At 39.1% G+C, this 22,093-nt stretch overlaps 1 protein-coding gene across 1 annotated transcript in view; it reads left to right on the top strand.

The window, feature by feature from the left end:
- Positions 1 to 13,614: 13,614 nt before the first annotated feature.
- The window catches only part of LOC109938988 (parafibromin), a 32,143-nt gene continuing 23,664 nt past the window's right edge, over positions 13,615 to 22,093 (top strand). Inside the window, exons 1-2 of the mRNA XM_048602010.1 lie at positions 13,615 to 15,211; positions 18,473 to 18,634. Coding sequence (XP_048457967.1) covers positions 15,156 to 15,211; positions 18,473 to 18,634 — 218 coding nt within the window. The 5' untranslated portion in view covers positions 13,615 to 15,155. The remainder of the gene's footprint in view (positions 15,212 to 18,472; positions 18,635 to 22,093) is intronic.

Here is a 22,093-nt window from a genome sequence, read left to right on the forward strand (position 1 = left end):
TTCTTTGCAGTTAGAATATCCGATATTTAATGAATGCATGGAGTGTAAGCAACAAATTAAATGAGCTGCAGGCACAGATTCAGATCAGAAACTGTGATATAGTAGCCTTAACAGAGACATGTTTGCAGGCTGGTCAGGACTGGGAACTAAACATGCCAGGTTATAAGGTTTACAGGAGGGATAGAGAAAATGGCAGAGAGGGTTGAGTAACATTACTGATTAGAAACAGAATCACTTCTATAGTGAGTGAGGATGTAATGAAGGGAAAGAACCCAGTGGAGACTTTGTGTGGAACTGATGAATTGTAATGGGACCATAATAGGTGTCAGTTGTAGAATAGGTGGCAGCAGCTCAGAAGTACAAGATTGTATAAATGCTGAAGTTAGGCAACTATGTAGCAAAGGCAGACCAGTGTTAAAGGGGAATTCTAATTGTAACGTAGACTGATAGAGGTAGGTAAGTACCTGCCAGAAATGTTGTAAATTTCTGGAGTGTGTTCAGGCTCGTTTCCGATGGCAATATTTTTGGAGGTGTCAAGGAGGCAAACAATATTGGATCTAGTAATGAACAACGAGTCTGATTTAATTAGTGATCTTGTTGCTTGCGAGCATTTGATAAATAGTGATCATAACACGATTGATTTTCATGTAGCATTTGTAAGAGATAAACAACAGATCGGATACTAGCAATTTGAATTTATGGAAGGCAGACTTTAATGGGATGAGGCAGAGACTATCCACAGTAAACTGGAAGCTCTGCTAATAGGTAAACGAACCGAGGAACAGTGGAGGGTGGTCAAAGAAACACTTAAAGTTATTCAGAAGCAGTTTGTCCCCATGAGAAGTAAAATCTCCACCACACACGAAAAAAATGCCATGGACACCTGAGGAGCTAAGTGACAGCATAAAATAATAGAAAGGGTTTAAAACAATGCAAAGAACAGTTCCGATCCCATAGAATGGGACAAATACAGAGAACACCCAGCTTATAAAAGCTGTTAAAATAATTATGAAAGGAAACTTGCAAGAGACATAGAAGACAATGAAAATAGGTTTTATGTTCTATAAAGGGAACATGGCTGGTTCAGTGTACTATTGCTAAAAGTGGGAATATTGTCAGTGACCGTGGGCTAATGGCAGATATGCTGAATGTTTATTTTGCTTCAGTATTTACAGCAAAAAAGGAAGATAGCTTGCTGGAAGTCCTAAAGAAATTAACAGAGGATCAAGGACAGAGTCTAAATACAGTTAGCTTAAGTAAATCATCAGTAATGGGGAAATTAATGGAACTGAAGAGTGACAAATCCCCAGGACCTGATGGTTTCCATTCACAGATGTTAAAGGAAGTTGGAGAGCACATTGCTGATTCCCGAAGCATAATCTTTCAGAGTTCCCTGGATTCAGGAGTTGTGCCTCCACTCACTCTTTAAGAAAGGTGAGAAAGGGAAACCATGGAATTACAGTTAGCCTGACATCTGTGGTGGAGAAGTTGTTGGAATGTATAATCAAGAATAGGGTAACTGATCACCTCAAAAAACTTGTTGACATGTTAGTTGACTTATCAGTGCTTATTTGAGTTTAATTGATTAAATGTTACTGGAACTCAAATCAGCATTAATCAGTTTAGCAAAATTCCTATATTCAAAATGAATAATTGTATGATTTTCCTCATGCAACTTGCAGAATTGAATAATTGCTAATTACTCCAGAAGCATTTATGATGGGTGTTAATGGCCCATTACGAAACATCATTGTTTATTTCTTTCAATCCTGCAATAAATTGCTTATTCTCTTTGTTGAGAAGTGCTGGACAGCTATTCCTACTTCGAGCAATGGTAAGCTGTCAATTGCTATCTGTAATCATAGTGAACTAACTAGGCATTCTAATCTGATTTAGGAGTCAAAAGGTGGTTCCCTATGTAAGATTTTCTGCAGAGATTTTTACTCATTTTTCATTCAGAATAAAAAAATTTTGAGAAACACAGCAGACAAGGGAAATCTATTCTTTGAGAAGACAGATTTGTAACATTCAGTTTGGAATGATGGATGACCCTCTTCTCAGACATATGGCCTAAAACTAAATTTCTTGCTCTGGATGTTTTGATAATTATTGTACTGTATGTAGATAGGTTGAGTATGCTAAACTGGTTAAAACCAAGCAAATGAAATCAGATTGCAAATTGCTATTTCATAACAATGTCATTTTAAGATTTTATATGTAAGACCATATAAAATGTATGAGCAGAATTAGGCTATTTGGACCATCGAACCTCCTCCACCATTTGGTCATAGCTGATATGTTTCTCAACCCCAAACTCCTATCTTCTGCCTTGATCCTCTTTACTAATCAAGAATCTATATGTCTTTGTCTTAGAAACACACAATGACTTGAACCTCACTGCCTTATGTGGTAATGAGTTTCACAGACTGGCTATCCTGTGGCTGAAGAAGTTCCTCTTCGTCTCAGTTCTAAAGGGTCATCCACTCAGTCTGAGGTTGTGCCGTCAGGTCCTAGTCTCTCCTACTAGTGGAAACATTTTCTTCACATCCACTCTATCCAGGTCCCTAAGTATTCTGTAAGTTTCAATAAGATCCTCCCCTCATCCTTCTAAACTCTATTGAGTACCGACCCAGAGTTCTCAGCCGCTCCTCATGTGGCAAGCGTTTCATCCTCCTGAACAGCCAGCTCACCTTTCTTTAGATACAAAGCCCAAAACTACTCTCAATATTCCAAATGCAGTCTCACCAGAGCCTTGTACAGCCTCAGCAGTACATCTCTGCTGTTGTATTCTAGCTCTCTTGAAATGAATGCTAACATTGCATTTGGCTTCCTAACTGCCAACTGATCCTGCATGGTAACCTTGAGAGAATCCTGAACTAGGACTTCTAAGTCCCTCTGTGCTTCAGATTTCTGAAGCCTTACCCCATTTAGAAAGTAGTCTACGCCTCTTCTTCCTGCAAGTACGTAACCTCACTTTCCCCACATTGTGTTTCATCTGCCAATTCCATACCCACTCACCTAGCATGTACTTGTCCTTCTGCAGCCTCCTGCCTTCTCAATACTACCTGTGTTTCCACCAATCTTTGTGTCATCCGCAAGCTTAGCAACAGTGCCCTTAGTTCCTTCATCCAGATTGTTAATGCATAACCTGAATAGTTGTGCTTTGTAGTGATTGGAACCAGGTGGATCTTGTTGGCTGAGCTCCTTGATTGGGGTGTTAACCTGGGCCAATCAGGAAGCCTTGGCTAACCAATAGAAACAGCGGATTCAAAATGCCCTCTCAAGGGACTGACTCCGAGCTGACTGGCTATCGCCAGTATACTGTGCACAAGTAAATAAAGGGTGATTTGTTGATGAAATACCGTCTTCTATGCAGTTATTTCATGGTCCCAATCCTGACTCCTGTGGAACTCCACTGTTCACTGGCTGCCATTCTGAAAAGGACCTTTTTGTCCCCACTCCCTGCCTTCTGCCAGTCAGCCAAATATCGTTCATTTCACTGCCTTGCCCCTAACACCATGGGCTGTTATCAAATTTAGCAGCCTGTTGAGCAGCAGCTTGTCAAAAGCCTTCTGGAAATCCAAATAGATCATGTCCATGTGCTGTCATTACCTCCTCAAAGAATTATAACAGATTTGTTGGTGTTAAAGTTGATTTCGAAAATATAACTTTCCTCTTTATCCATGTGTGTTTCTGCCTTAACAGCTATTAGGTTTTTCTAACTCTCACTGATCTTTTTTGGTAAAATGGGTGATGTAAGGTTTCCAGTGCGATATTTCAAAGATCTTATGTGCTTTGTTTCTTTTTAATTCACTGTCTGTCACAATGTTAATACACAGTGAGTCATAGTAAGTTGTTCTCCATTTTACTGCCTTTGCCATGGAGCCTGAGAAATAATGTTGAGCATGTGGGAAAGTAGATAGTTTAGATTTAAGTGGTAACTGTACCCTGTTCCTATAGGGGGTCGCATATTAAGACAACTGTGAGGAACGTACATATGTGGAATCCTCTTCCACAGAGATCAGCGGAGGCTGGGCCATTGAATATGTCCAAGGCTGAGTTAGATTTTTGATTGATAAGGAACTCTAGGATTATGGAGGCAGTCAGGCATGTAGAGTTGAAGCCAAATCAGATTAGCCATGACCTTGCTGAATTTTAGCAAAGACTCATCTGGCTGAATGGACTGCTCCTGCTCCTAGTTCTTGTGTTGTTCTTCTTTAATGTTGAAAACTATAATATTATGCATTTAAAAGTAGTTTAAAAAGAAGTTAGATCACTCGCATTTTGAGTGGTCGTACACAGTGCATTTTATTTTAGTTGCATGAGTAACACAGTGGTGTCTCACACTTCATACTGGTTCCATCTGTTGTTTTCCTTTTCTGTTTCTTCTAAATGCAATTGAAAAGAAAGGAAATTAAAATGGATTGGAACCATGATGCTCTTAATAATTAGGGCAACATGCCTTTTATTTCTGTTGGTAAAAGAATGAGGAGAAAAGGAAGGCAATGGTTATGTTTCTTGTCCACTTAAAACAAAAATGTTTGCCTGAATTCGGGACCTCGTATTCCTGTTGCTCCATATGAAAAGAATCGTCTCATCTCACAGTAAATAAATTAAAAATAATCTAGTGCCATACAGATGTTTTAGAATAACAAGCCAAAGATTCTTAAACTGGAGATGACTAAAAGTTCGAGTCACAGATACACAAGCAATCCTTTGTTCCTGGTAATATATTTCCAGAGCTGACTTTGAAGCAGTATTAACTCTTCTAACTTGAATCCTGCTTACCACCTGACTCCCTCAATTATTTTTGTGGATAATTGTGAATTTGGATAATAGAAGCATTCATAATAAAGGCTGTACAATAATACCTCTTATGGAGTAAAAAGTTTGAACAAGCCAAAATAATGGCACATGTATTTGCAAACAAGGAACATGAAGAGTCTGATGAGCCCATCTAGCCTGTTCCTTCATTCAATAAGGTTATCGCTAATTTCATGGTATCCTCAAATGCCCATTCCCACCTATCCCTGCTAATCTTTTAATCCCGGGCTTAACAAGAATCGACCTACCTCCGCCTTAAAAATATTCGTGGACTTGGCTTCCACCACCTTTTTGGGAAGAGAGTCCTAGAGATTCTCTTTTATTGCCTCAGTCCTGTTATAAATGCGTGGTCCTGATATTTTAAAGTGTTCCAGATAGGAGGAAAAAATCATCTCCATATCCACCCTGTCAAGACCAATCAGGATTTATATGTCAATGAAGTACTTCTTACTGTTCTGAACTTCAGCAGATAGGTTCCTAAACTGTCCAAGGTTTCATCATAACATAATCCATTTATTATAGGTGTTAGTCGGTAAATCTCATCTAAAATGCTGTTAATGCATTTAGGTGCTTCCTTACTTAAATTGACAAGTACTGTTTGTATAATGTTCCAGGTGTGGTCTCACCAGTATCCTGTATAAGCGAACCATAACTTTTTTGTTATATTCAGTTACCTGGAGATGAGTGGTAACGTTCTATTAGTTTTACTAATTACTTCCTGTACCTGCTTCCTAACTTTTTGTGGTTAATGTACTAGGGCACCGAGATTCTTCTGCATCTCAAAGCTCTGCAATCTCTCACTATTTTAATAACATGCCTCAGGTTTATTCTTCCCGGGAAAATAGCTAATTTTATGCCTTCCCATGACACATCCCCTTTGCCAGATCTTTGCCCAATCACTTAACCTATTTGTATTTTGTTGTAGCATTTGAATGCTCCGTTCACATCTAAATTTCCTCCTGACCTCTATATCATCAGCAAATTTTGCAAAACTACCTTCTGTCCCTTCTCCCAAGCCATTTATATAAATTTTAAAAATTGAGGTCCCAGGATAATTAAATTATCTAAATTATCCTAATTATCCTAAATTATCCTAATACAACGTTACTACTTATCTCATCACTCATTACATATGGCAATCCGAACATTTTTTATGATTCTTGACTATGAGTATTGCCAGGCTAATACATTACAGGAATGAGGGGTGTTTACACGCCCAAGATCTTTATTAAAATAAAATACTGCAAATGCTGAAAATTTGAAGTAAAACCAGAGAATGCTGGAAAACCTCAGCCAGTTCTGGCAGCATCTGTAGGATTAGAAACGGTTAACATTTCAAGTCCAGCATAACTCTTCTTCGAAACTCATATTGGACTCAAAATGTTAACTGTTTTTCTCTGTCTCCACAGATGCTGCCAGACCTGCTGAGTTCAAAATGCATGTCTCTGTAAGGCTCAAATAGATATTTTTCTAATCAACCTATTGAGAGATGTTATGATACATGTCAGGAGCAGGTTTCCTGGTTCAGAGGAAGGGCACTACGACTGCACCACAATTGCCCAGGCTCAGATCAATCACCTTCAGAGTTGATTGAAAGCATGGAACGCTCACTTGACTTTGCATCCCTGAGACCTGGGTTTAAGTCCCACCTGCTCCATATGTGTCATAGTGTGTCTGAACACACTATTGATTAAAATGTATCTAAAATCTCCTAATGGGCAGTGTTTGTAACTTGTTGCTCATTGGATGATTAGTTAATTTGGTGGTGGATTTATCAAAATTAAAAAAACACTAAAAATGTCCAGATGAGAAGGGGTGGTTGGGGTGTTGGTGTGGCAATGCGCTATTTTCGCCTGGTTTTCGCTTTTTCCCGATGGTAAGTCTCGAGGTGCTCGATGCCTTCCTGGATGCTCCTCCTGCACTTTGGATCATCTTGGGCCAGTGATTCCTAGTTGTCTATGGGAATGCTGTACTTCACCATCCTCTGTCCACCTGGGGCTTGCCTGTTGTTTCGAAGCTGGGAGAAGAGCACCTGCTCGGGGAGTCTTACGTCAGTCATGCAGACGATGTGCCCAGCCCATCGCAACTGATCAAGGGTGGTCAGTGCCTCAGTGCTGGGAATGTTGGCCTGGTCAAAGATGCTATGTTGGTGCATCTTTCTTCTCAGCAGATTTGCAGGATTTTGCACAGGCAGCGTTGGTGGTACTGCTCCTGTGCCTTGAGGTGTTTGTCCATGTCTCTGAGCCATATAGAAGGGCGGGAACTACCACAGCTGTACTATACTATAGGCTTACAAAAAGATGTTCGTAAATCATTGAAAGTCTTTTGCTGCTTAATTCATCATGTGGATTAGTGCATGTAAAAGTAACAGGAATTAGGGAGTTAAGACAGCAGACTGGAGTTTGTGTTGAACTATGAAATGTGAATAATTTGTTGTAGGAGATAGACTGCTGCTTCCTGCTTCAGCAAATGGATGACTAGCAACATTAGACAGTGTGTAACTTTTGCTTTAATTTTACCCACATGCTCCGTACACAGCTACACACCTCAATAAGTTTGCCTTTTTCTGCACTGAAGGCTATCTTAAAACTCTGTTTTTTAACCACTAGAGAACAAGTAAACAATAAATTTTCAAAGTACCAAAACAGCTGAGCAGTGCGACATATTTATAATTCTTAAGATATGTGCGTGCAAAAGAGAAAAAATGTTATTGAAGTATTTATAGTCCTATTGTAGTCAATGGGCCATAAAAACAATTTATCTAAATGCAGTGATTCTTCAAAATTTTTACAGGATGCATTCACACTTAATGATCTAGTTATGTTCATTGAGAAACATTTATCAATGAATCTTAATTTATGTTACAGATACTACATTCAGTCAAAAGATATGTTTTGTCTTCATAATGTTTGGTTAAAGGAGTAGATTTATAAGTTAAATTATGATGTTTTGCAATCTGAGATAGATTTGTTGTCAACCAGCCTGTTTTATAACGGTTCTTCAGGTGGTGGAGACATAACAGGAGAGCTATCTTTCACTGTAGCACCAACTATCAGTCAGTCAAGGGCAGCATACATCGAAAGTGCATGCAGAGATGGGGCAGATAATTGAATCTTTTCAGTTAAACAAAGTAGCTGAGTGGAGGCTGATTAAACAATGATGTTATCATTTATTAAAGTACCAAGAAGCCATTGAAATAGATAGGATTCAACATTTGGTTAATTTCCTTTTGTCTCTGGCATTTTGCAGATTCTGCGGTTGAGATGTCTGTTGCTTATTTTTCATAAATTTCTTCCAATGTGCTTAAACAGTGATGTGTGAAATTCCGTAGATATGTCTCCTTTAAATCCATTAGTCAGAACTTGTAGAAATGTGGTCAGTCTTGTAGGTCAGGTTACTTCCGCTATTTTTAAAAGTAGTCTAAAGTTCTCTATCAATCAAAAATCATAGGAATGAAGTTTGTCTACAGGGCTAAAGATTAATTGCAACTTCGTGGCAGTACGATATTAAATAGAAAATTCTGAAACTGATCATTAAATATACCTTCCTGCTGAGATATGCCAAGGTTAAGCATTGTTACATCAGTTAAAAAGAGCCCTTTGTAAGATTCTGGTGCTTGCTTTAACTTTAAATGTAACACCTATGTCAGTTTTAATTATAGACTTATTTATAGAGTTTTGAAAGAACCAGTCTAAAGTTCACTAGTCCTGATTAGAAAGACCAATTCCAGGTTCAAATATATTTTCACAAGGTTCACAGAATTTATTAAGTTTTTTTTTACAAGTGCAAAAGAAATGATACTGAATAAAGCAGTGTTTTGCTGCCTATCCACAATTAGGATGCCAGTTCATGATGCTGATTTGACTAGGCACAAGGTCTCTTGCTCTTTTTTTATTTCTGAAGTTTATCTGTTCTCCCTCATCTTGTGAATTGAACCACTTCAAAACCAGGTATTAACCCTTACTAACCACTGTCCTTTGCATAATTAAATACAAAATCCCAAACTCTAACCAACTTCTTTTAGAGCATAAACAGTTCATCGTCAGTCTTGGATTTGCCTGATATTCGGTGCCTATGCCTGATTGGTTCCTTTAAAAGAAAAGGTCATTCTACTGACATCACCTCTTACTGTCTCCTTATTCATTCTTTAACAAGTCAGATATTTTATAGGATCACTCTTTTATAATAGCTGTTAGTTTATCCTAGATAGGATGGCACCAGTGAACAATTAATGTGCTTGCTTTAGAGTACATAGTGTCACTTCCTAATTACCATCTGAAACATCTCAAATAATACATCTAAGAATTCTGGAAAATCTACCAATATCCTTTAGTTACAAAAGCCATGTAGAAATACAAAAATTGTTTAACAACTGTTGTGAAGTTGTATAGAATATTTGCGGATCGGGAGAAAGGACATTAGAATTTGGTGCTTATAAAATGTTGGTGTTTATAAAATGCCAGGGGGGAAAAGCAGTGTGTGTTCCCTTTAAAAGATGATGTGCTTTTTTTATGCATAGAAATTCAAAAAGGATGCTTGTGGGGAACAGCTTGTGTGTTTGCAGGCATCCAGAGAGCACCTGAATTGAAACATTTGTATCAAAAGGCTGTACAGTTCGCAGGCCAAGTAACAGTTTTGTTATCAAGACAAGTTTTTAATTTAGCCAATCAATTTCAACCAGGTACTTAGATACCAAAAACCAGTTAAATTTAACTCTAATAGTTTTGACAACATAAGACCAATCCTTTTGTAAGAAATTGATATATCATTAGAGTGTAACAGAAAGGCAGTTGGGCAAAGATAGGGGAACTAACTGCCATCTGCCAGAGTTAACAGCTCTTAGCTCGTGAGAAAATCTCTAACTCTCACAGGCTTCTCTAAGTCTTAGGGAAAGCACCATCTAAGAAAATTCAAAGGTTCCAATGGCACAACTAGTTAATATTCCTGATAGAAGAATCAACAGAGAAGGCACAGAGCATTCCAGAAGACACGTAATCTGGCTGTAATTTCAAGAGACTAAATTATGTTTTTGTTATTTCGTACAAGTGGGATTTGTATTTATTGGAACAGCATACTATTAGAATCTTGTTTTATTCGGGAATAGTTAGTAGTTAGAAGGGATTTATTTGGTTTGTTAATAATTTAGTCAATTTGTTCACTGTTGGAGTTAGATAAATAAATTGTTTCTTGCTGATTGTAAAGTGAGTGTTTGGAATTTGTTTTATTTAACTACTAGAAGTTGCTGAAAGGCAAGGTACACCGTTTTTCACACTTCAGATTATAGGGTGAGGCGCTCCTCTTTGGGTGTTTCAGTTTTAGTTTTTTGAGCGGGGGGGCGGGGGGGTGGTCAATCTTGCTTTATAACACAACCGAGCACAATTAAACAGAATATAATTAAGTTCCTCTTTTACTTAAGCAAATCAAAATGATTAACTGGTCAAAAATTACTCAATCCTGCACTTAGAGTCTTAGATGTACAGCACAGAAACAGACCCTTTGGTCCAACTTGTCCATGCCACCCATCCTGAATTAATCTAGTCCCATTTGCCAGCATTTGGCCCATATCCCTCTAAATCTTCCTATTCATGTACCCATCCAGATGCCTTTTTAATGTTGTAATTGTACCAGGCTCCACCACCTTCCTCTGACAGCTCATTCCATATACGTACCACCCTCTGCGTGAAAAAGTTGCCTGTGGGGCCCTTTTAAATCTTTCCCCTTTCACCTTAAACCTATATCTTCTAGTTTTGGACTCCCCTGCCCTGGCAAAAAGACTTTGGTTATTCAACCTGTTGCCTAGTTCCTCCTCAAACAAATTTGACAACCCTGATCAGAATGTTATGAATGAGTTTGCTCAGGTGTCCCATAATATCAAAACGGTCAAATCAATGTGAACACAAGCTAGTATCAATGCAAAACTATCTCAACATTATTAGGAACAAAGTTATAATAAACTTTAATACAAAACATACTATCTCCAATCTTATTTGGCCCTTAAGATTGCAATACTTCCCAGTGTCTCGTAGATTTACGCAGTCACTCTCTGTCTGGCTCTGTTTCTGAGTATGCTAAGCTGCTTTCTTCCTCTGTTTTTTTCTCTCTCCTCTCTGGATGGTCAGCTGGTCACTGCCTCGTGCCATGCTGGCCTCCTCAGAAGGCCTCTCAAGATTCCAAGAGCTTCAAAGAGAGAGGTCTACAGATGAACCCTGTTTTTATACTTTTTAGATGGTTTTCTGGAACTTTATATAGTTCTGGCCAATCAGGGCGATACCACTTAATAGTTTGAAACAGAGTCAATCATTTGGGTGGCATGCTGCTGTTAGTTTCTTTGTGCAGCAGGACTTGGTGCCTTTCTGTCTGAGCCCTTGTTTTATTGGTGGATAAATTGTTGGGGGTATGTCTGTCCAGGATAACTGTTGCCTTTTACATTATGGTAATGTCATCAGCACCTGGATGCTGTGTCTGGTGCGCGGGTTTTGTGATTTCAGAGTTTTGCTTGATCAATGTACCCAGCATCCGTTACTGTTTGGCCAAGTTAACAATCTGTGTTTTAGCATACCCCTCATGATTTTATAAACCTCAATATAAGGTCACCCCACAGCTTCCGATGCTCCAGAGAAAATATTCCTAGCTTGTTCAGCCTCTCCTATACCTCAAACCCTCCTTTCAAGTTTCACACCATCTTTCCTTTAGCAGGGAGACAGAATTGAAAACAGTATTCCAAAAGTGGCCAAACCAATGCCCTATACAGCTGTAACATGACATCCCAACTCCTGTATTCAATACAGTGACCAATGAAGGCAAGTGTACCAAATGCTGACTTCACTACCCTGTTTATCTGTAACTCCACTTTCAAGGAACACTGAACCCGCACCTCAAGATCACTTTGTTCAGCAAGACTCCCCAAAACCCTACCATTAGTTGAATAAACCTGGCCCTGATTTGCCTTATCAAAACGCAACACCTCACATTTACCTAAATTAAACTCCATCTGCCAGTCCTCGTCCTATCTGCATTTAGTCCACGTTTATGGTATGTGACACCTTTCTGTTTATTCTCAGTGCCCTACTGTTCCTACTGGATTCTTTGAGTTACCCTTCTCTCTATGGAGGCTGATCACCATCTTGAAAATCCTGGATACAAAAACGGAATGTTCTCTGAGCAATCACAGATTAGTTTATAATTTTGGTTCAACACTAGACTATTTAGATTATGTTGATTTTAGTTATATGGTTTAATCCAAGTGCAGAAAATTTATTTGTAATTCTGTGTGTGTTTGATATAAGTTTGGAAACAACGTAAATAAGAAAGCAGTGGTGAAAACGTGCAATGTCATGACAATCGAACTAGAGCACATCAGTGTGCACCTGGAGTTTTAGAAACTAGCATTTTACTCTGTGAATGGTGAACCCTTGCTTTGAATACATAATTACTCAACTTACCAACGTGTTTGGGCACATTAGGACCTAGGGATCTTCTGAAAGTATTGTTGTCTCGATTACATTGCTTAATGGTCTGTCTTCCTTGCACTCTACATACTGTACGTTTCTATTCCAGAAGCCTTCACTTGTTATCATGCAGCGGAAGCATTTGTTTCATGTGAAATTAATGTGCATATTTTTCTGCTGGCCTTTGTAATTCCTTCTTGAATGTCATGAAAAAAAGTAGACACTCTGCATTCTTCTGAGTAACAAATATGAATTAATTTTGATATATTAGCAAATCATGAATGGTAGAGCAAAAAATAATCCAGTAAATGGACCCTTTAAAACAATTGTACAGCACACTTTTAACTGGACAAACTCTCCATTTTCCCAGTTTCTGAATCACCATCATATACATTGCAGCTCTGAATAGATTGCACCTCTTGAGATCAGAAAGAATTGTATATTATGTAACAGTCATATATTGTATTGATGGTATTGAGAATTGTCAATGGAGAGCTTCCAACTGCATTGTGTTGCTGTTGTTAATAATCGTGTATGCTGCATTGTGATGGGAGTCTGCTGTTGTACACTGCTGTTGTAACTAATTTACATTTAATTTTTGCCATCATTTGCCGTTTTGGTGGCATTTGTTGTGATCACAAATCAGCGTCCAGTATTTAATTGCCTTCGTACCAGACATTCCCTTCATGGCCTGACCATGGGAAGAGATGTAGCCTCCCTATTGGCCTTCCTTCTGGCATCATTACCTGGTTTGCACTATGCAGCTTTGTCTCACCCTGGCTTTCCTTCCAGATAGCATGGGCCCCCAGCCTTGTCTTCCAGCTTGCTCCACCTCAAGCCTTGTATCTCCTCTCCCCTGACAAGACCCTCCCTTTCCTATAGCTTGCTGTACTATTTTTATATTCACTTGGGGAATGTGGGTGTCACTTGCTGGCCAGCACTTATTGCCCATGCCTAGTTCTTCTTGAGAAGGTGATGGTGAGCTGCCATCTTGAACCGCTGAGGTATATGTGCTATATGTAGATCCACACTGCCCTAAAGGAGAGAAATGATCCAGTGACACTGAAGGAACGCCAATATATTTCCAAGTCAGGATAGTGAGTAGCATGGAGGAGAACTTTGCAGGTGGCGGTGTTCCCATGTATCTGCTGTCTTTGTCCTTCTAAATAGTAGTGATTGTGGGTTTTGAAATTGCTGTTTGGTGAATTTATGCAATATCTTGTAGACGATAAACACCATTACTACTGAGCATTGGTGGTGAGGGAATGAATGTTTGTGGATGTGATGATTTGCCCAGCACGTTTGCAAGCATCTTAAATGTTGTTAGAGCTGCTGTCATCCAGGCAAGTGGAAGATATTCCATCACACTCCTGACTTGTCCCTGGTAGATGAGGGACAGAATTTGCAGAGGTGAGGTGAGTTACTCAAAAGTTACACTTCTAGCTTTTTACCGGTTTTTGTAATCACAGTATTTATATTACTAGTCCAGTTCAGTTTCTAGTCAATGATAACCCTTAGGATGATGACAATCCCATTGAAAGTCATGCGGCTATGGCACTTAGGTAGCACACTGAATATTGCCCGGGTCTTGTTGAATTTGGACATAGACTGCTTCAGTGTTTGTCCAACCTTATGATAAAAAGAAGGTCATTGATGAAACAGCTGAAGATGGTTTGGCTGAGGACATTACCCTGAGAAACTCCTGCAGAGATATCCTGGAACTGAGATCCTTGACTTCCAACCAGGACAGTCATCTTCCTTTGTTACAGATATAACTCTAACCAGCAAGAAATTTCCCCCTTTACTAAAGCTCCTTAGTGGCACACTCAGTCAAATTCGATCTTGGTGTCAAGAGCAGTCACAATTACCTCACGTCTGGAATTCACTTTTTTTGTACATGCTTGAATAAGACTTAAATGAGGTCAGAAATAGTGTGTCCCTGCTGGAACCCAAACTGAGCATCAGTAAACAGGTGATTACTGAAAAGTACTGCTTGATAGCACGGTTGATGGCATCTTCCATCACTTTTTAACTATCAAGAGTAATTGGCCAGGTTCTGATTTCTGAAGAAGGATCAATGGATGTAAAACGTTAACTCTGATTTCTGTCCACAGATGCTGCCAGACCTGCTGCATTTTTCCATCAATTTCTGTTGATGTTTTTGTTTTGGATTTCTCCTGCATTTTATATACAGGACACACATCGACACTTTTCCACTTTGTCATGTAGATCCCAGTGTTGTAGTTATACCAACTGTCATGTTCTGGAGCACAAGTCTTCAGGACTATCGCTGGAATATTGTTAATGTCCGTAGCCTTTACAGTATCCAGTGCCTCCAGCCATTTGTTGCTCTCACATATAGTGAATCGAATTGGTTGAAGATTGGCATCTATGATTTTCAACAGTAAGAATGTCTGCAAAAGGGCAGGGAACTCTAAACACCGCTGAAGGTGTATAAGCATTTCTGATTAAAGTGGCAGAATGCACTGTTTTGTTTAGAGCCACGCATCCTCTCTAAAGAGAGCAGTGCAACTACATTGAAGTGGCCAAGACAGTTTGATGCCAATGTAACCCTCTGCACAGACTAAAGGATTTCCACAACCATTGCCATTCATCAGATTTGCCCTATAATTTGAGACAGTGGATTTGATCCTCTAGGTCTATGTGACTTTTATTCTGTACACTTCTGTCCTGAAATATGTAATGAACACTCTCCTGCTACCTCAGTAAAAAGAGGTGCTTACCTAGTTCCCAGTGAGCACAAACTTCAAATCACAGAGTTTCCATAATTAAATGCCAGCTGTCTGTCTCACTTGAGAAGGCTGTGTCACGTAGAAATGCCACAGCGATGCAGGGAGCGTGTTCTTCGGATTCATTTTCAGCATGATGGAAGAACTAATTAATGCTTCTGCACAGTATCTCCACCATGCTCATTTCAGGTATGAGAGTTCTATTCTCCTATTAAAACCAATAGAATTACTTATTTCATCAATCTTTAAATTATTTCAATGCTCTGTCTGATAATGCAGCTGCTTTGAGCTTTTATATTTAACAGTTAGCCTTGAGAGGGTTATTAATGTAAAAAACCTTTGTTGTGTTTTGAAGAAATTACCGTCTTATTACCACATCATTGAGCACCAAATATCGTTTCTCCTTGTGGAAAGCAAAAATGCTTTATTATACACACACAAATGGAGTACTGCAGATCATGATGTGGTCCTTTGGGTAAAAGCTTAATTGGGTACTTGAATGTTACCAAGATGCACCAAGGAATCATTCTAACTCATGTGATTGGGCAAGTTGTGTGCTCATATGATGAATAGCATCAATTGTTTTCATAGAATTTATCTTATTGCGATTTTTATAATTACTGAGCGAACTATATTTTGTTATCAGTTGATAATACTTTGAGGTTGTAGACTTGCTGGCCGAGCTGGTGGGTTTGGTCGCAAACGTTTCGTCACCCTAGTAGGTAACATCATCAATGTGCCTCCGGTGAAGCGTGGGTGTTCTGTCCCACTTGTTATTTAGATGCCTCGGTTTGCTGGGGTGATTGGCATTACTTCTGGTTTTGTTTCTCAGTGGTTTGTACACAGAGTCTAATTCAGTGTATTTGTTGATGGAGTTCGGGTTGGAATACCGGGCCTCCAGGAATTCCCTTGCGTGTCTCTGTTTGGCTTGTGCGATTATCGATGTGTTGTCTCAGTCAAATTCGTGTCCCTCGTTGTCCATATGTAGTAAGTGAAAATTGGTCATGTCTCTTGGTGGCTAGTTGGTGTTCGTGTATCTGTATCGTTAATTTTCTTCTGGTTTGGCCTATGTAGTGTTTCTCACAGTCCTTGCATGGTATTTTGTATATTACCCCAGTTTTGCCGGTTTTGGGTATGGGATCCTTTACGTTCGTCAGTAGCTGTTGTGGGGTGGTTGTCTGTTTGTGGGCTACTCTGATACCTAGGGGTCTGAGTAGTCTTGTGGTCATCTCAGAAATGTCCTTGATGTATGGTAAGGTGATTAGTGATTCTGGCAGTGTTGTGACTTCTCCTCTTGTGGTCTGTCTCGGAGGTAACGGCGGATTGTGCTTTTTGGGTATCCATTTCTTTTGAAAACTCTAGATAAGTGTTCCTGTTCTGCTTTTTGTGGTTCTGGGTTGCTGCAATGTGTGTCGCTTGTTTAAATAGTGTACTGATGCAGCTCCGACAAATTACATAAGGATACATTGCACTCTTAAAAGCAATGTGTCTTTTTTAAAAAGAAATACATACAAGTAAAAAGATGGCTGAGGATGTAAATTCAGTAAGTGTCTGGGAAAATTCCTTTATGGATTACACGGTGTCCTGAGGGGAGCCATGGAATGTTGCGTATGTTAAGGGAAGTTCAGGCAACAACACTTCAAAGAGAGAGATGCCATTCAAAAAAGAGAACTGTCAAATCCTGGATACAGAGATAATAAGGGACTGATTGCCCCTTTCAACCAGCAAATCAGTCTGTGGACATAATATAAATTGAAAGAAAGACAGTTTTAGGCAAAAGACTTTTTCATGTCTTATCTTTCCAGGCATGTACAAGAAAGGGGACTGGAAACCAGGGATTTTGGTTTTTGTGTACTGGGTTGCTAATGTGCTAGCTTGTGGTTCAGTTCCCATTGTGAAGAGTGCTACAACCTTCCCCAAATAATAATTGGTATTAAATAATAATAAACATCAAGTGTGATCCACTCAAACCAAAACGTAGTTCTCTCATTAGCTGTAAAAAAAGGTCAAAATGATAACTTTTTTATTAATCACCTGTTGCTTTTGATCATATGAGTTCGTAACTTGTTCAACTACAGGATTAGAATGTTTCCCTGGTGCATCTTGATAACAGTTAAGTGATCAATTAAATTGTGTGTGCAGGTAAAAAGAAATAAATTCTGTCATTCAGCTGACAAGTCAAGTCAGCAAAGTCATTGTTGAAAGAAGCTATGGCAACTCCTTTTCAGTTCATAGCAGATCCAAGGATCTCCAAACAACTACTCACCTGACAAAGTCAGCATGATCAGAATCACCCACCTTTAACTGCTGCAGCGTTTCATGGAGTATTCTGCAATAACTGATCATGGCAATGACTTCATAAGATATTCTGGTGAACATCTACCCTTAACTATTGGCAATATTGCATGTCGCAGACAAGGACGAGAAAGCTTTTTTTTTTTAAGTCACTTTGTATTGGAAAGCCATAGAAAAGAGCCTGTGTTGTATCTTCGTTGAAATAACAAAATTAGAAAGGGAGAGGGAAAGGTTTGGCTCGTCCGTTTCAATAAGATAAACTTTGATAAGAGTTTGGCTAAATAATACTAAGCCAAGTAAAAATTGAGATGTGACCTATTCGCTCATTATTGCATGCACTTTCACGTGGTGCAATGTTTGTTAACTAAGCTGAAACATTCAGGAAAGAATTGCAGTTACTAAGTTAATACACAGTTAGAGTTATCCAAGAGAGTTGATATAGATGCAGAAATACAATTGGTGCATAGTAATTTCTTTCCTCCTAGCTTTTTATTTTCTGTTCCTTGTTCAAAAGTTTTCTTTGCTACTAGATGTCTTTAAAGTTTCAAACTCTACCTTTTTATGCATTCCTTTTGTGTATCTCCTGAAGAAAGTTACAAAAAGTAGACCACGTAAACTAGACTAAGACACACAGAGCATACATCTGTATAGCACTTTTCACATCCTCAAGACATCGGCTGCCAACAAATTACTTCTGAAGTGTAGTCATTGTGATTTTGTCGATAAATGCACAACATATTGTTGCATTTAACAAGGTCTCTCAAACAGCAAAGGAAACAAATACCAAGTTAAATTTATTTTGGTAGTGATGGTACTGGAGAAATCTTGGACAGGATGTAGAAAATCCTCCTATTTCTCTTCAAATAAAGCATTGTCTTTTTTTCATATTCATTTGAATGGGCAGACACCCCACGAACTAATAGCCCATCTGACAGCACCTCCAATAATAATAGTTACTATAATAGTGTCAGCTTCATTTTAGAGTGGGGAAAGTAACTTCTAACTGAGGCAAGAGTGCTATTACTGTTTCAGTCTCACATTTGTGGAGAGAACTTTTGGCAACAGTGGTTCATTTGTTTGTCTTCAGTTTGTTGAGAAATGCTGTGTAATTTTATGAAAACTTGTTTCAGTAAAGTTGTTATGTTTTGAAATCAGGTTTGTCCCGTCTGATGAGAAAAAAAAGCAAGGGTGCCAGCGGGAGAATGAAATCCTGATCCAGCGGCGAAAGGACCAGGTACAACCAGGAGGAACCGCCATCAGTGTAACAGTGCCTTATCGAGTGATAGACCAACCTCTTAAACTTTTGCCACAAGACTGGTATGTAGGCCAGTGTTTTTAGATGCTGTCACATTTGGCTCAAAATTTATCTTTTGGTTAACCACTTTAATGTCACTGACAATGGTAACACTTTCTGGTATTGGTTTAATTACTACAGATCATGACTACTGTTTTTACTAGGAGCTAAATAACAATGATTGAAAGAAACTTCAATGTTGGCATGTGGATTAGTGCATGTTTCAAAAAATAGAAAGCCAATTAATTCTCACCTTGTTTTTGTTTTAGTGCTTTTTATATATATATATAAATGTAGAAATCCTGCAAAAATGTTAATTCTTGAATATTGAGAAAAACTAATAGGGTGTATTTTGGTGGTTCCATTTCCTGTGGGGTGAAAGTATCCAAAGGGTGTGATTCCCTTTTATCCTAAGGTTTTGTGTCTAAAGGTGTCATCCATAGGACAGGAAACACACTTCCCAAGATTTCTAATACTCTGAGGAGGTATACAAGAATAATTATTGCATCCCCTTTGGGACTTAACTATGCATTTTCCAACAGCAGCATAACTGAGATTAGAAACCTAATTGTATGTAAACTCAAGACGTAAGCCTACCGTTTGCTATTCTCTGTTTTATAACTAGCCACAGTATCTTTCAGCAACAAATACAGGGTGCATTCCTCGCTGACTAAGAAATACATTTGTTGTAATTTTAACCTTTAATTGGGAACTGAATCTGAGCTCTATTGTTAATGTTTTGGCTCTGCTCACCATGCTACGAAATACATCACTGGAAATTTCAACACTTCCATAAATTGGTGACTTTCTAATGGCCTTATCACCCACATGCCTTGGATTCTGATGTCAAATAAGAATCTGTTCACTGCCTTTTGTTCTGAGCTGAGTGGTATATGGTAGCTGAAATAGGCACAGTAAACATCTATTAAAGAACTGAGTATGCCCAATTTTTCCTAAACAAAATGATGTTTGCATCATATTTTAAAATCACGCCATTCCATTTTCCCATGTTAACTGGAAGCAGTTTATTCTCTCTGTAGCAACTTGCACAAAGTAAATGTAGAGAAATTCAGAGCACAGATGAAAGTAGAGAAGATTAGTGGTGTTAATATATGGACAGGAGAAGCCAGTTATGCGGAAGTAAATGTGGAATAATAGTTTGACAACATGAGTCTAAGTGATCATGAAGTAATAGTGATGTAGCATAGTACTGAAGAAAGATCTCAAGGAGGAAGACTTAGGCTTATGTAGATCCATGGCAGTATGTAGTAGTAGTCTGTAAATAAAAGGTTGTTAAAATGCACTTGTGCTACAGCTGAGTCATTTCAGAGACAAGACACCCCACTCCATCCCCACTCAACTCCACCACCTCTGACCATCACACTGACTGGAAAACAATACATAATGGCAGCAAGGTGGGAGTATATGGAAGTGAAATATTCTGGTGAAGAACCAAGAAGCAACCAGAACTCAAAGAAAGGCTACAATGGTAAAAAAAACCACAGCACAACCTGGCCTCTAGATCAGAGGAAGAGAAGAGGAAAAATCTTCAGATTATATAAACATTTAACTCAGGAGCAGGAATAAGTCATCTGGCCACTCAAATCTACTTTGTCATTCGGTAAGAACATGGCTGATCTGACTCAGCAATGAACAGCTGACATGACCTTAGAGCAGGGTAGGACTGCAAAGTCAGCAGCAGAAGTTTGAGCAGACATTAATCCAGAGAATGGAAGCACCTTCTCTGTTTCTGAAGCAAAGTGATGCTTCAAAGACTTGCAACAAGCATGCTTGGGACAGCTGTCTCAAGTGCTTGCTAGATATTGAACAGCCTTATGGTTACACAAAAAGGACCAGTGCAACCAATTCAGTATCCTGTTCTATGCAATTGCTACCATCGTGGATGATGTGTTGACCAAGTAAGGATGGATGAGACTACAACATTTCACGAAGAAGTCTTGAAAGCCTTTTGGCATATTTTTTCGCTGGCTAAAATATGTAATCGTCCAGCGGGCTAGATTTAGGAAATCAAGGCAGAGACCAGGTAAACCCAGAGATTCTTTCATCAATGACAATGGGCAGCAGAGTGGCTCAGTGGTTAGCACTGCTGCCTCACAGCACCAGGGAGCCAAGTTTGATTCCACCCTTGGGTAACTGTCTGTATGGAGTTTGCACATTCTCCCCGTATCTGCTTCCTCTGAGTGCTCCGGTTTCCTCCCGCAGTGCAAAAACGTGCAGGTTAGGTGGATTGGCCTTTCTAAATTGCCAATAGTGTTCAGGGATGCGTGGGTTAGGTGGATTAGCCATGGGGAATGCAGGGTTCCAGGGATAGGGTACAGGGTGGATCTGGATGGGATGCTGTTTGGAGGGTTGGTGTGGACTTGATGGGCTAAATGGCCTGCTTGCACACTGTAGGGATTCTATGATGATTACCTATGACTCCTGTAGATTAATAGGCAGTTATGTTTATGCTGATTTAAGCAACAAATTAATATGAAACTGTATAATTAATAGTGTGATTGACAAAGCATTGTCAATTCTTTTATCCTGTAAAGAGAGGACTTGATGTTTGCAAAGGAGGTAACATTTGCAAGGCAGTCTGAAATCCATAAGTAAAACTCAGGCAAAGCTCAAGGCAAGGTGGAGGTTCCATGGTTGTATCCAAGTGAGTTGGTATTATATGTAGGCCTGAGATGGGAAACCTTGCCGAAACAAGAACAATTTACCCACATCAGTTCACCTGTCTTGTATCTCTTTGAAGGCTCCTTTTGTCCTCTTCACAATTCACTTTCCTAGTTATCTTTGTGTCAGCAGCAAGTATAGCTGCCATACCTTTGATCCCTTCACCCAAATCATTTATATAAATTGTGAAGACTTGAGGCTCCAGCACTGACCCCTGTGACACACAGCTTCTGACATCCTGCCTGCCCCAAAAAAAAACAACTTATTCCTACTTTTTGTTTCTCATTAGCAAGCCAGTCTTCTATCCATGCCATTATGTTATCTCCTACACCATAAGCTTTTATTTTCTGCGTTAAGCTTTAATGTGGCGCTTTATCAAATGCCTTTTGGAACCGTGAGAACAATACAACACTGGTTCCCTTTATCTATAGCATGGGTTACTTTTTCAAATGACGCCAATAAGCTAGACATGATTTCCCCTTCACAAAACCGTTTTGGCTCTGCATGATTGCCTTGACTTATCCAAGTGCTCTCTTTTAGAGTCTTTAATGATAGCTTCTTCCTGTGACAGATGAAACGCTAATTGGCCTGTAGTTTCCTGCTTCCTTCCTCCCTTTTTGAATAAAGGACATAGATTAGCTATTTTCTAATCTAAAAGAGCCTTCCCAGAATCTAGTGATTTTAGGAAAATTAAAACCAATGCATCAGCTATCACACTAGCTTTTTTTGAGAATCCAGGGTGAAATCCATCAGGACCTGAGGACTTGTTCAAAACCGAAAGAACTGCAGATGCTGCAAGT

Source organism: Rhincodon typus, chromosome 10 (assembly GCF_021869965.1).
Source record: "Rhincodon typus isolate 14 chromosome 10, sRhiTyp1.1, whole genome shotgun sequence".
NCBI lineage: Eukaryota > Metazoa > Chordata > Chondrichthyes > Orectolobiformes > Rhincodontidae > Rhincodon > Rhincodon typus.